This window comes from Phaenicophaeus curvirostris, chromosome 32 (assembly GCF_032191515.1).
Source record: "Phaenicophaeus curvirostris isolate KB17595 chromosome 32, BPBGC_Pcur_1.0, whole genome shotgun sequence".
Lineage (NCBI taxonomy): Eukaryota > Metazoa > Chordata > Aves > Cuculiformes > Cuculidae > Phaenicophaeus > Phaenicophaeus curvirostris.
In genome coordinates this window covers 662,268-674,815 of record NC_091423.1, presented here as the reverse complement: position 1 = coordinate 674,815, position 12,548 = coordinate 662,268, and the positions used below count along the sequence as shown (strand labels likewise).

Genomic DNA, 12,548 nt, shown 5'->3' with positions numbered 1-12,548 from the left:
CCTTGATGTATTCCATACTTATCCCTAGAAACCTGATAAGGCCACATCGTTAGACCAGCAGACATTCCCACAAAAGCCTCTTCCAGAAAGTCAGAGGGAGCCCCGCTGGCCTCTCAGAAGGCTCAGTAAGCCCTTTCTGCCCAAGTCACTGCAAAGCCCAGCGTTGGGTAAGGGAATTGGCTGTGAGGATGGAGGCTCAGTCACCCTCAGCCTTAAAGGGCATGATTTTCCTTTTGTCCTTCCAAGCATCCTCCCCGAGCCTCCCCCCACTGGCGGACTTGGAAGTAACTGGAACCTCTGAGCATTTCAAGAGAGGAATTTAGGGTCAGGGCACCTCTCTATCAAAGTTCAGGTCTGATCAGCAGAAGGTCTGGCTACCGGAACCTGTGGATGAGGCTTACCTGGGAGGCAGGACTCAGCAAACAGGGTATAGGGAATGCCATGGGGATTGTCCGTGGGGGCTCTGCCTTGGATATCGATGGAGAGCTGCCCCTTGCATTTCCCCAGCATCCCTGCATAGCACTCGACCGTGATTGTCTTCTGGCCCCCAGGAGGGATGGATCCAAAGCCAGGGTACACGGTGAACATGCCGACAGTGACGCGAGTCTGCAGAAAGAGTCCCAGGAGAGACTGATGTCCAACAGCCTTACCTTGAGCATCCTCAGCAAGGAGCATGCCGCTCCTGGCCCTCCGGCTGGGCCCAAGCCCAGTTCCAGGGCAGGGACAGATGACTCCATAGCCCAGTGGCAGCCTCAGAACAGGAAGAACAAGCCAGGAGGAGCTCCAGGCCTGTTCTGAGTGGCATAGAGGAAAGACTTTGGGTGTAAAGGGTGAAGGCGGTAGCTAGGATCCTTCAGACTCTATGGGTAATACAGGAGAGCAGAAAGAGCTGTCAGAAACGATGGGAGAGGAGAGAGGGGATTGGAAATAAGAAAAAGCCAAGTCTCCTGATACCTATGGACTGGGAGTTCAAACAGGGACATTCTCATCTGTGGCATTCACAGACCTATTTTGGCTAGCAGCTACCAAACACAGGACCTGCTCCCTTCCCTTGACCCCACAACTCCAGGTCCGAGCCAGAGCACGTCCGTCATGCAGACGTCGTCCCACCCCATGGTCATGAGCCCCCAGCCTGGGCACAGCAGCGTCCTCTCACGCCACCTGCAGCAGCACACGCTGGGGAGCAGGAGCCACCTACCTCCATGACAGGGCCTGCATCCTGTTTCAGCAAGGGCTTGCTTCTCTTGCCAAAGACAGTCCTTGTGTCTTTACTCTTGCAGGGGTGGGCAGGTTTCAACTGATGTGCACTGAGAGGAGAAAGCAGGAAACATCCATCATGCTGAGTTCGCCCTGCCTTTCTCTAAGGACAAAGCTGGCCTTCCTCCCCACAGAGGAAAGCCTTCCTGCTCCTGACGGCTCCCAGACTGCCTGCAGCACCCATTGCTGTAGCTTACGGAGAGGTCAGCAGTATCGCCAGCTCTGTCCTTCACATGTGAGGTGTTCTGCTCACAAGCCAGTGACACGAGCGGACAATAACCTAGGTCTCCTGGCTGCCTCTCCCACGCAGCCATGCTACAGGGCCTCCTCAGCAGGAAGGGGGGCGCAGGTATTCTCTCACCTCGGCTTTGGCGGCACTCGGCAGATCTGGAATTTAAAGGCCTGGACGCCTTTGTTCTCCAGGGTGAAGGTGCAGGTTTTCTTGGTGCCCCTCAGCATGGAACCAAAGTTGATGAAGGAGGCGGGGGAAATTCTGTACTCGCTGAATGCAGGTTTTGCTGACTCTTGGATCGGGATGACAGAGGTGATCTTGTCTCCTTCAGAGATGCTGTGATCAATCACCTGTAGCCGGGGGAAGGGTTGTTAAATACTGCAAAGAGGCCAACCTCTGTCTCTGTCCCCTGCCCCCATCCCAGGTCCCCATCAGCCTCCTCCAGAGCCAGTTTCCAGCTCTACTTTGGAAGCAGTGCCCAGGAGTTTTTCTGCATCTGAAACCTGGGGCAGGGAGAAACAAACACTACTTAGACCATTCTCCTAAACCCTTTTGGCAGACAACACATGAGTCCTTGTCTCTGCCAGCTGTTTGCACCATGGCCTCCCCTGCTTGGCAAGCGTTTGTGGATTCCCAAGCTTTCCTACCCTGTTTATCTCATGGGTTGCTGTTATCCTGCAGTGAGAGTCCCTTGTTGCTAAGGGCCTGGGCATGGCAATGCAGGTAGAAAGGCCTCTCATGAAGGCTCACAGCTTTCCGGTGTGCGGAGCATTCCTGTGGGGGGCTGGTTCTTTGGGAAGTCTGGTTGCCAATGAGTACCTAAGGCCTGGCGGTATCTCACTAGTGGGAGACCAGACCAGACCAGACCTGCAGGCCAGCAGCGCCAGGGGACAGCTCTGGGGGTCACATCCCTTGGCCATCACGGACACAAGCTTGTAAGCCCCCGGTGCAGCATCCTGCAGCCATGCTAGCCAGGACTGCACTGTGTCAACAACCTGTAAGGCCCAGGAGAGCTCTGCTGGAGCACGGGGTTTTGTGTGTTTTGCACGCTGAGGGTGGTGAAAGACTGGAACAGGTTGCCCGGGGATGAGGTAGATGCCCCATCCCTGGTCAAAGCCAGAGACAAGATGTTTACATCTCTGCCAGCAGTTAAAACATCCCTGGGACTGCTCCAAGGCATGGAAACACTTGTGTCCACACTGTTACATGCTGCCACTTTCCAAGTCATTGTGGCCACATGCAAAGTGCCTTTGGGAACACTTGCTCTATCATTTCTGCTGACTCCTGAACTGCCTGGGAGTGTGCAGGTGGGCTGGGCCATCGCCACAGGGGCTGCTGGCAGCGCACCACTGCGGGTGACTCTTCTGCCATGCCCAGAACAGTGTCTGGTGGCCGTTGTGTCTGTGGGTACCAGCAGCAGGATTAGCCGAGCACAGCCCTCCCGAGGTTACCATCCCCTGGGAGCATACCAGCTGCTCTGCACGAGGGGCTTACAGCCTGCAAATGCACCCACACAAGGAGGAAGAGGAGAGAAAACAGCCTGACTTCCCCCCGCGTGCAGAGAGGGAGCCACACTGCAGTGCCCTGATGCTCTCTGTGCAAGCTCCCCAAGGGGATTTCAAAACGCCTCTCAGAAGAGGGTGCTGCAGGGGAAACTGAGGCACCGTGGGTATGGGGCTTGCAGAAAGCTCCACGGGGCAGCAGACCTCTTCTCCTGCTCCCCAGACTGGGCTCTCACTACCACCCTGCCCTGCCAGACCTCCCAAAATGACAATCGCCAATCTCACCTCTTCTGTGGGTGAAAACCCGACTTGCACGTTGCATCGCTGTCCTGGCGAGAGGGCTCCAGCCAAGGGCAGTGCAGTGAAAACATGGAGCTTGCTAGTCAAGTCCTGGAGCAGCTTCTCTTCCACGTTCCTTGTCACACGTTTGTCCACCTGAGCAGAAAAACCAACGGTGTCAGGTCTCCTTGGTCTGGGAGGACAGACCCTCATTCCTGCGTCACTCTGAAATGCTGTCACGGTGCCAAGAGCATCCATATTCAAAGCAGCCATGGACACCACTGGCCTGGAACCGGACAGCAAACACGTATGCAGGGCGAGCAGCTGGGAAGGCACTGCTCTTAGAAGACGAGCAACAGGGGAAGGTGGCAGAGAAGCAAAGGATCACCTCATGAACAGGTCCAGGTGAACCAGCCTTGCTCTGGACCCTCAAAAGCATCCTTGAACAAGCTATAGGCCAAGTGCTCAAGCAATCACAAGGGCACAAAAGGCAAAAGAGCCACAGAAAATGCAACCAAGAAGTTACATGTTACACGTTGTCTGTGCTTTACCTTCTCCACAGGCTCACTGATGGGAACCTGCAGCTGACTGTGCAACTGGACAGTTTCTTCCTGGCACTGCCCAATTTGGACAGCAGAGGATTCTCTCTGCTGCAAAACTTGCCTTTAAAGACACCCTTTGCTTCCTCTAGAGAAACACGAGACCTGGAGGTGAAAGCCCTTGGAGCCACAGGGTGGCTGGAAAACAAGGATCGTGGGCTGCAGCAAGCAGCTGGCTGGTCTGGGCAACACTGCTCTGCTGCAGGTGCCATCACCTATCAAGCCAGGAAGAGATAAGATGGGACCTGGGTGCAATTCAAGCAGGGGTCTGTCTGCACCTTCAGCTGAGTGTGGGTCCAAGCCCACCCACAGATGAGCCGCAGGGGCCGTCTGCACTTCCTATTCTCAAGCTTCCCAGGCAACTTGGATGCACCCAGCACTCAGTCCCGGCAGAGATCTCAAGGACATTTTGCACCCTCATACCAGCCTGGCTTCACACACCCCTGCCCAAGGAACATGCTAGGAACCTGATGCCAGGAGAGGTTCGGTTCTCCGTGACAAAAAGAGAAACGTAGCTGCAAGGGAAATGTATTAAAACCAGGCAAGTAAGGTCTTTGAAGGCGCTTGAGATGACCCTTCCATTTCAGATGGTGGTGAGGTTTCATCTCACGCACCCAGCTGTGCAGGACAGCTGAGGGTCTCTGCTTGGGCATTCCTCTCAAAAGGCACATTCCTGATGAAGGCAGCTGAGATATTTTTTTCTGTCTTGCAGCAGCTGAGTACACATGTTTAACCTCAGAGGTGCCACCTTTCAAAAGGAAGCTTGTCCCTAAGCTTCGTGTTCCGCCCCTGCAGAAGCCCCATGTCCAGTCGCTGGCCCTGCTGCCTAGCACGCTTGTGGCTATAGAAGAAAATCTACCTTTGCTTCCAGAGAATCATCTGCATCTGCTGGCTTTTGGAGACGATCTCCTGCTGCTCCAAGGCCTTTGGCTGGCTCCTCCACAGCCTCCTCCCTGGGGCTGCTCTCTGCAGATGCTGAGTGTTGTGACTGGGCTGTGATCTCCTGTGGTGCTTGGGGTGTGATGAAACGCTGACTTCCAGGAGGGCTGAACCTGGAAAATAGCTTAACTTTGACTTTGATCACAGACCTGCAGTGGGAAGGAGAGAAGCTTGCACGAGCTGCTCCTCAGCAGGACGTGGCTCCTGGGTGGGCACTGGAGCTCAGCAGTGGGTCTGAGCCAGCAGCTCCAAAACCAGGATGGAGCAGGTCAGCGCCTGGGGCTCCTGCCCAAGGACAATGCTGCTATAGTGGTGGTGCAGGAATCTGGCAACTGATTGCAACCAGAAATAGAAGAGGACAGAGGTGAACACCATGTGGGGAGGTCAAAAGTGCAGCAGGAAAGGAAAAGAGACACAGCTTGTGCAAGATAGTGAGACTGAGACATCCAGGGCAGATCCAGACAGATGAGCTAGTACAGACCCACCTGTAAGTATCCTCCTGAAAACACCCACATCCGTGGAACTTCCCTTCCCTCACCCAGAGGGCCAAAGTAAGTAATTCTGAAGCTGTGCTGGATATTTATCCCGAATGTTTCCCTTGACAGTTCCCTGCACCTGCAGGTCAGCACAAGCAAGTGGCAGTGATGGTGGCTTTCTCCAAGGGTGATCAGGCAGGAGCCACAATGGAGTCCCAGACGGCTGTGCCCTGGCCAGAGAGAGCCCAGCACCACTCAAGGGCACCCGCAGAGCCCAACATGGGACACCCTCACACATGCAAGGCCACCAGCAACACAGAAAGACATGTCAAGCAGCTCCAGGCAGAGACTCACAATTAAGCAGCCCATCAAGCCCTGGTAGGCACCAAAGCAGCGGTGACGCATACTCTGGGGAAGGAAGCTTTGGCCGCTTTTAACCAATACACTGCAGATCACGATAAGATCCAGCTCCCTGCTGTGCTACAGATATTCCCTGGCTGCAAAACAACAGCTCCAACAGCACTTCATGCTAAAAGGGCAGCAGCTCTGCTGGAGCAAGGTTATAACTGATGTGGCACTTGCTGATGGCATGATCACCTCCCCAGATGTCTCCAAATCCAAACTGTCTGAAGACCAGTTTGGCAAATGATTCAGGAGAGCAGCTCAGCGGCTCGTTTTGCCAAGGAGAGCTGAGTTTATAGTTTGACCAACATCTATCAGTAAAAAGCATGGAGCTTAACATCTACAAACATCCCCAGGTGACTCCGATTACATTCCAGGCTTTAAACTTCAGACGTGCTCACAGTAAGTCTGTTGGTGTTTCTAAAGCCACATGGAAGACACACTCAAACCACACCTGCTGTCACTGTCCCCACTTGCAAGGCTTCCCCCAGAGACAAACAAGGCAGGCTTGTTAGAGCAACCCGGATGCCTCATTCCCAGCTGGGAATTTTGCCTTTAAGGATATGATCCTAAATGAATATTTATCTTTAGCTTTGTAGCTTTTTACTTAAGGCTGGTTCTCATTTCTGGATTTAGAGGCTCTACTCTGCCCCCCAAGAGGTCACACGTGACTTGTCCTTCCTGCAGCCACGTGCAGGAACAAGGTTTTTCCCGGGTGACCTTCCCTGCACAGGGATGGATGAACAGCGATGCAGTTTCACAGGTAGAAACTCCCCTCACCAGGGTGGTGTTTACCTCAGGCTACAAAGGTCTGAGAAAGTAGCTTTCCCCACCAGCTTTCCTTCCCACGGGAACCAGTACTGAGGCTACAGCAAAACGGCAGCAAGAAGCCGAGACAGCAGCAAATCATTCCGGTGGCAGTGCCTGAGTAGGCTCTTAGGATGAGATGACAACAAACTGGGTTGGCAGGGAAGGAGAAGAAGTCACTATAGATCTGCCTTCCAGGTGCCTAAAAGGGGCTTTAAAGCTCCAGAGCTCCTCCTTCCTAGCATCAAACTGGTGGAGATCACCTGCTCCCTAAGCATCTACACTGACCATAGATGGGAGGCAATCTTTCCACAAGCAAAAGTTGAAAGCAGTTTGTCAGATCCCAGGAAAAGAGACTAAGCCTTTCCAAAGAAAAAACCACATCAGGAAGAGGAGCTTCAAGGAAAGGGCAAAGGTGCACATACCTCATCTGGCTTGCCGGGCTCTCTGTCAGGAACCAGCGGTGCTGCACAGGAATTGGGCTGCAGTTGGTTATCTCAATGGAACGCACAGCTTCAGTGTCATTCAAGAGGCAGCCAAAGTCCAGGGCCGTGGTCTGGATATGGAGGTTCGGAAAGTAGACTTCTCCCCGAACAGTGACCTGTTCCTTATGAGGGTGCTCAAGAACATGTATCTTCAGAACCTTCTCCACCTCCCTGCTAGTCAAACCCTCTTCATAAGCAGGATTAAATCTGATGGAGAGATGACGTTCCTCCCCTGCCTCCAGCTTCACAGGCTGCAAGGAGATGGAAGGGTATTAACCACTGTGTGATGAAGCCCCAAGGTCTGATGGCACAAAATATCTTAATGCTCAAAGCTGGCCCTCCATGTGGGCTTCTCAGTTCATCCTTCACATCCTTTACAGTGTGTGCCTGCCCGCAAGCACCACGAGACTAGCGTCTGACACCATCTTAGGCTAATACCTCTGTGCTCTTCATCAGTACAAGAGGGAAATAAATCTTGTTCTACTGAGTTCTGGACCTACAAAAGCTGTGTGCTAGATACAGAACCAAATTGGCACCCTGGCAAGCCAGGGCCTTTTGCCCTGACCCCAGAGGAACTCCTTTACCCTCATGCTCAACACAAGCCCCGTGGCATTGCATCCCCACTCTTGCTGGGGCTAATTACAGGCACAGCACAGAAGCAGTGGCTGTGCCGACAACAACACGTTTAGCAGAGACGGTGTCCAACGCCTTCCACTAGCAATAGAGCAGGTGCCAGGCTCCTCAGCCTTCTTGAAGGAAGGCCTGCCCTCAAAGAGACCAAGCAGCTCTTGCGGTTATCTGACGATGGCTGCTGGAGCACTAGGACTGCTTCCAAGAGACACCTTTACCACATGGCTTGCCCAGACCCAGCAGCCTGCTCCTTTCTCTTCATGTCTTAGAGCCAAGATGCGTTTCCCCAGTTCAGAGGACCTTCAGCAGCTTCAAATCTACTGTCCAAGACCAGGTTGTATGAGGCTCTACACAACCTGATCCACAGGAAGGTGGCCCTGCCATGGCAGAGGGGTGGAACTGGATGGGATTTAAGGCCCCTTCTGACCCAAACTATTCTATGATTCAGTCATTTAGTCCAGGCCAGTCTCCTGCTGACTCCAAAGAGAAAAATTCTCTCCTGGAGGGCCTCCCAACAGAAACACACCACCACGCGTCTCCTCTTCAGTCCCCACCAGCAGGAAGCTCCAGAGCTGCTCACCTCAGTATCTGCAGGGAAGGGCTGCCGGTCCGCATGGAAGATTGAGAAGGGTTCCTCTAAGGCCAAGAACACGCTGAGTGGCAGGAGGCAGGTGTTTTTTTAAAGAAAAGGGCTTATACTGAAGAGTCAAGACGTCACTCGGTTGCTACAGAAACAGAAAATGAGAGAAAACAGCCTGAACCGGCCATGGACCTCGTTCCCTTTCTGATGTATTTTGAATTTTCATCTCTATTTACTATTTCTATTAGTTTGTACGCTTCTAAAAGTCTAAATATATCAGATGCTTTTCATGATTAGAAACTACAGTATCCCTTGGGGGAACAGGACAACAGTTTCATGCACAGATCAGAGAAAGGGACCCTGAGCAGAGGCAGCTGCTTGAACAATATCAAACCCAGAAAGTGAACCCAGATCATCTGTCTGCAGTTTTTATCTTCTCTTGGGTAGAATGGCACAAGATGTTTTTCACTCCCATACAACAATTTCTTGCAACCTCATTATCTTTCGTAGCCTCATCAAAAGCAGTGAAGCTGGTCAGAGGAGACAGGAGAGCCTGTAGTAGCTGAAGGTTAGTTTTGAACTTCTACATGCATGTACAGCCAGCTAGAAACCTCGGCAGTCCAGCTGCAACATGACTCCTGATGCCCCTGCTGCAATGACAGCGCGTCTGTGGCTTCAAAGCTAAGCAAAGCATAAGCTGTTTCTTCTTGGTTATGCGCTGCTCTGGGCTTCCTGCATGGTTTCTATAAATTAGAGAGTGCTTGCAAAACTAGTTCTGCATGTATTGGTATCAAACAGCTGCAGTGTTATAGCACTCAATAAATCAGAGTGCACGACACCAAAGAGACCACAGGCAGACATCAGGGATAGCTGAAAACCTTCTAATTAAACCTGAACTGCCTGCTCATGGCATTTTGTGCTTCTCTGGACGCCTAAGAACTAAAGGAGAGACCTGAAAACACAGAAACTAAACAATGAAGTAGCCTCTCTTCTTTTAGACACCTCGAGGAAGAGGGTGATAATGCAGGAGTCAGGATCCACAGACTGAAGGGCTTCTGCGTTGGTGTTCCCACTGCTGCAGAAGGACTCCTGCAGGTCCTTTGAAGAAAGCAAGGCTGAGGGAAATGCAAAAAGCTTGCATCCACATTAATGCAGAGAAGGCAAAGAGAGACAAGAGATGGCAGGTTTTCCTCATCAGCCTGGGGAGCTGACAGGAATCCAGAGCTGACTGGTTTTTCTCAGCTGCCCTGCGTGATTGGTGTTCAGACTTCACTGGGCCTTGAAGCATCCTTGCAAATGTCCCTCTATGAGTGTATCTCTCTAGAGGTGGCCATGATCCCCTTTGACAGATCAGCTGTCACTGAAATAAAACCAAGATGAAGTTAAAAAGCAGTCGCATCTCCAAAAACAAGCTCAATGAGTTTACAAAGCACCTCAGGATGGGTTTAGTGTCGCTGAGCTGCAGCGATCTGCTCTCCTGCCCACAGTCACTGCCTGTGCAAAGCCCACAATGTTCTTGTGGGTCCCACACATCTCACCTCATGCCCTTGGCTCAGCAGCTCAATTCTGTCTCCGCATCAAGAAAAGTAGAACTGACCTGGCAAGACTGTCCCCAGCCCCATCTCTGTGCTAATGGCAAAAGCTTGGTCCCACTCAAATCAATCAGCAAAGCCCCAGAGACTGGCAGAAGCTGTTTAGCTTCCTCCTTTGAACACAGTCTCACACACCCCGCACAGGCTTTCAGTCATCAGCCACACAATTAACTGCCAGCATGCAATCCAGAGCCTTACCTTCTCGACCCGGAAAATGAGTTCCGTGGAGGACAGTTGCAGAACAGGAGCAATGAACTCACACGTGACATCCACCTGCATCACCTGCACCTTTTCTTCCTTGCTCCCCACGACGGCGTGCCACAGCAGCCGCTCCTTCACCACCCGTGTGCGAGAGCTGCATGTTACCCAGCAGGTGTGACCAGGGCACCCAGAAAACACACGGCATGTGCTCACCACCTGACTGGAGGCATAACGGATTCTGATAGCCTGCATGAAATTGTGTCATGGGAACTTGGCCATCAACCACCAGCAGGTAGTACTGCCCTAAAGTTACGGCCATTGCTTTCCTCAGCAGCCCTGCTTCCTTTTATACCGCATCCTATTTATTTTGCACTCAAATGCCCACACCGCTACACCCTAACAGCCACAAATTCACTTGTGAGCCAGGTGCTGTCTACAGCTCTAATAACTACTGCCCCAAATGACTAATGCTTTGATGTACCCCGCTGCTAACATAATGCTTACAGAAAGCTGCAGGAACCAATTTAAAAATATGTAACCATATTAAAGGACATAGGTGGCAGAAGGACCAATGCCAGCAAACCCTCTCTTGGAAGCTTAGTGGAAAAGGTACATGGGAAAACTCCAAACAGCCAGCCTGCCTTCCAGTAAAGTGGCAGCACTCATTCCAAGGGTGAATTGTGCCCTCCTGGAGATGGTTTTAAGAAAAATCTCCCTAGGAAAAGGTTGTCTTGCACTTCAGAGGGAAACTCTCTGCTTAAGCTGGAGGCTCTTCTATTCAACACCTTTTCCCAATTTCTCATGGTTTTACTTCCCCAAATTCCTCCCTTCATTTCTCATTCTTCCTTCTGGTACAGTGCCACAACCCAGCTCCTCATCAGAGCCTACAGTCTTCAAAGTCATCTGTGTTGCACGTGCAGTGCAGGGAGCTGGGCTTCTGACCAGCCTGAAGAGCATGAAGTCCTCCAGATTTTCACTGCGGGAGCCAGCTGTACTCACAGACACCCTTTTGGCTTTCCAGGCAAGACACCCTCACCAGAGCCCAGACCATTTTATTTCCTTTCTGGAATCTTGTTCTCCTCTTCAGCAAACCCTTGGAGCTCAGAAATGCACAGGGACAGTCCCATCACAGTCAAGTCTTCCTCAAACTACCACTGAGGCAACCCTTTAAAACACCTTCCAAAACACTCCTATCAGCAGGAGCTTAATGCATACCTATCTTACATTCGCTTAAACATCTGTGCCCAGTGATTCCAGAGACAGGGAATGCACACCAGGCTTAGCTGGCAGCTTCTCCACAGCATTGCGTTTCCCCTGGGAAGAAGGGTTCAGGGAGGAGGACACCCAGTGACCGTGCTGAACTCTCCTCCTCTGAGCTGCCACCCAGGGGCGCTGCGAGACCTGGCTGCCCTTAGGACAGCAGGGCTGGTTGAGAGGCTGGGCTGAGCTATCAAGCTGTCAATTATAATGATCCTTGGCAACAGTTTCCCACAGGGAGAACATCACATTGATCATTAAAGCTGACACACTGTGCTGGATTTTCTCCTCCAGGACTCAGTGCTAGACAAGCCCGCTGCTTGTCTTTGTCTACAGAGGAAAATCAATGCTGCTCCCGTACACTCCCCTTCCTTCCCAAGGGATTTTGGTCCACTCACTGCTTCCCCCAGATAATTACCTTGCTTTTGTTAATTCACTTTCTGCCTGCACTCCTAGTCTAAGCGTAACTCTCTGCCCTTCATTTCTGCCTCAGCACAGGACACCTCGTAACCCGTTGTCTGCCCCTGAAGCACTGATGCTTCCTTCAGATCAAATTTGGGTATCAACAAGTTGGGTTTACGGTAGCTACAGAAACATGGAAAAGCCTTAGCAATTGATGGTGGCCAGCAAGGAAAGCAACTGGTGCTGCCGTGGTAACTTCTGGCACTTATACAGTTTGTTGAAAGCACTTGCCTCTCTTCTCAGGCAAATATCAAGGGGCCGCTGAAAAAGTCCCAGCGGAGGTGATCCAATGGGAAGGACTCAGCCCTCATGGGGGACCTCACCTGTGGAGTGCTGGAGAAGCCTTCCACCACCATCTCCATACTCTTGCCCGGCATCAGCTCCATGCTCAGCGGTCGAAGCTTTAACATGGGGCAGGCAGATTTGGGGTTCTGGGAGGAATCCTCGCCCTCGGTGGTACTGAGGGCATCGAGACAATGATGCTGCTGAAATGTGGAAAACCCTTCGGTTGTCCAATAGAGCAAATGGGTCTTTCTTCCTTTGTTCGTTACCTTGAAGCGGTAACAGAATGGAATTTTGCTAGAAGAGAAGCACAGATCGAAAATGTCATGGGACCTGCTATTTCACAGCAGTCACCCAGCTTCAATGCCCCAAAGCCATTATCTGACTGTGCATTTGGCAAGAAAGCCACCTCCCAAAAGGCTGACCTAGCAACCTAGCACCAACCTGCAGCAAGAGCCAGACCTTGGCTGCCCCTAAGCTTATCCCCGTCCAGCAGCTGGTCTGTGTGTGGACAGCAAGGGAAAGCTTTTTGAAGAACATCATCTCAGTCACAGTGGACAGAGCAT

At 52.0% G+C, this 12,548-nt stretch overlaps 1 protein-coding gene across 1 annotated transcript in view; it reads right to left on the bottom strand.

Annotated features, from left to right (window-relative positions):
* Nucleotides 1–536: 536 nt before the first annotated feature.
* LOC138732452 (hydrocephalus-inducing protein homolog) overlaps nt 537–12,548 on the bottom strand; it is a 35,370-nt gene continuing 23,358 nt past the window's right edge. The window contains exons 14-21 of the mRNA XM_069879065.1: nt 12,252–12,279; nt 12,024–12,185; nt 9,979–10,227; nt 6,919–7,229; nt 3,277–3,556; nt 1,619–1,839; nt 1,199–1,307; nt 537–860 (exon numbers count right to left, since the gene is read on the bottom strand). Coding sequence (XP_069735166.1) covers nt 753–860; nt 1,199–1,307; nt 1,619–1,839; nt 3,277–3,556; nt 6,919–7,229; nt 9,979–10,227; nt 12,024–12,185; nt 12,252–12,279 — 1,468 coding nt within the window. The 3' untranslated portion in view covers nt 537–752. The remainder of the gene's footprint in view (nt 861–1,198; nt 1,308–1,618; nt 1,840–3,276; nt 3,557–6,918; nt 7,230–9,978; nt 10,228–12,023; nt 12,186–12,251; nt 12,280–12,548) is intronic.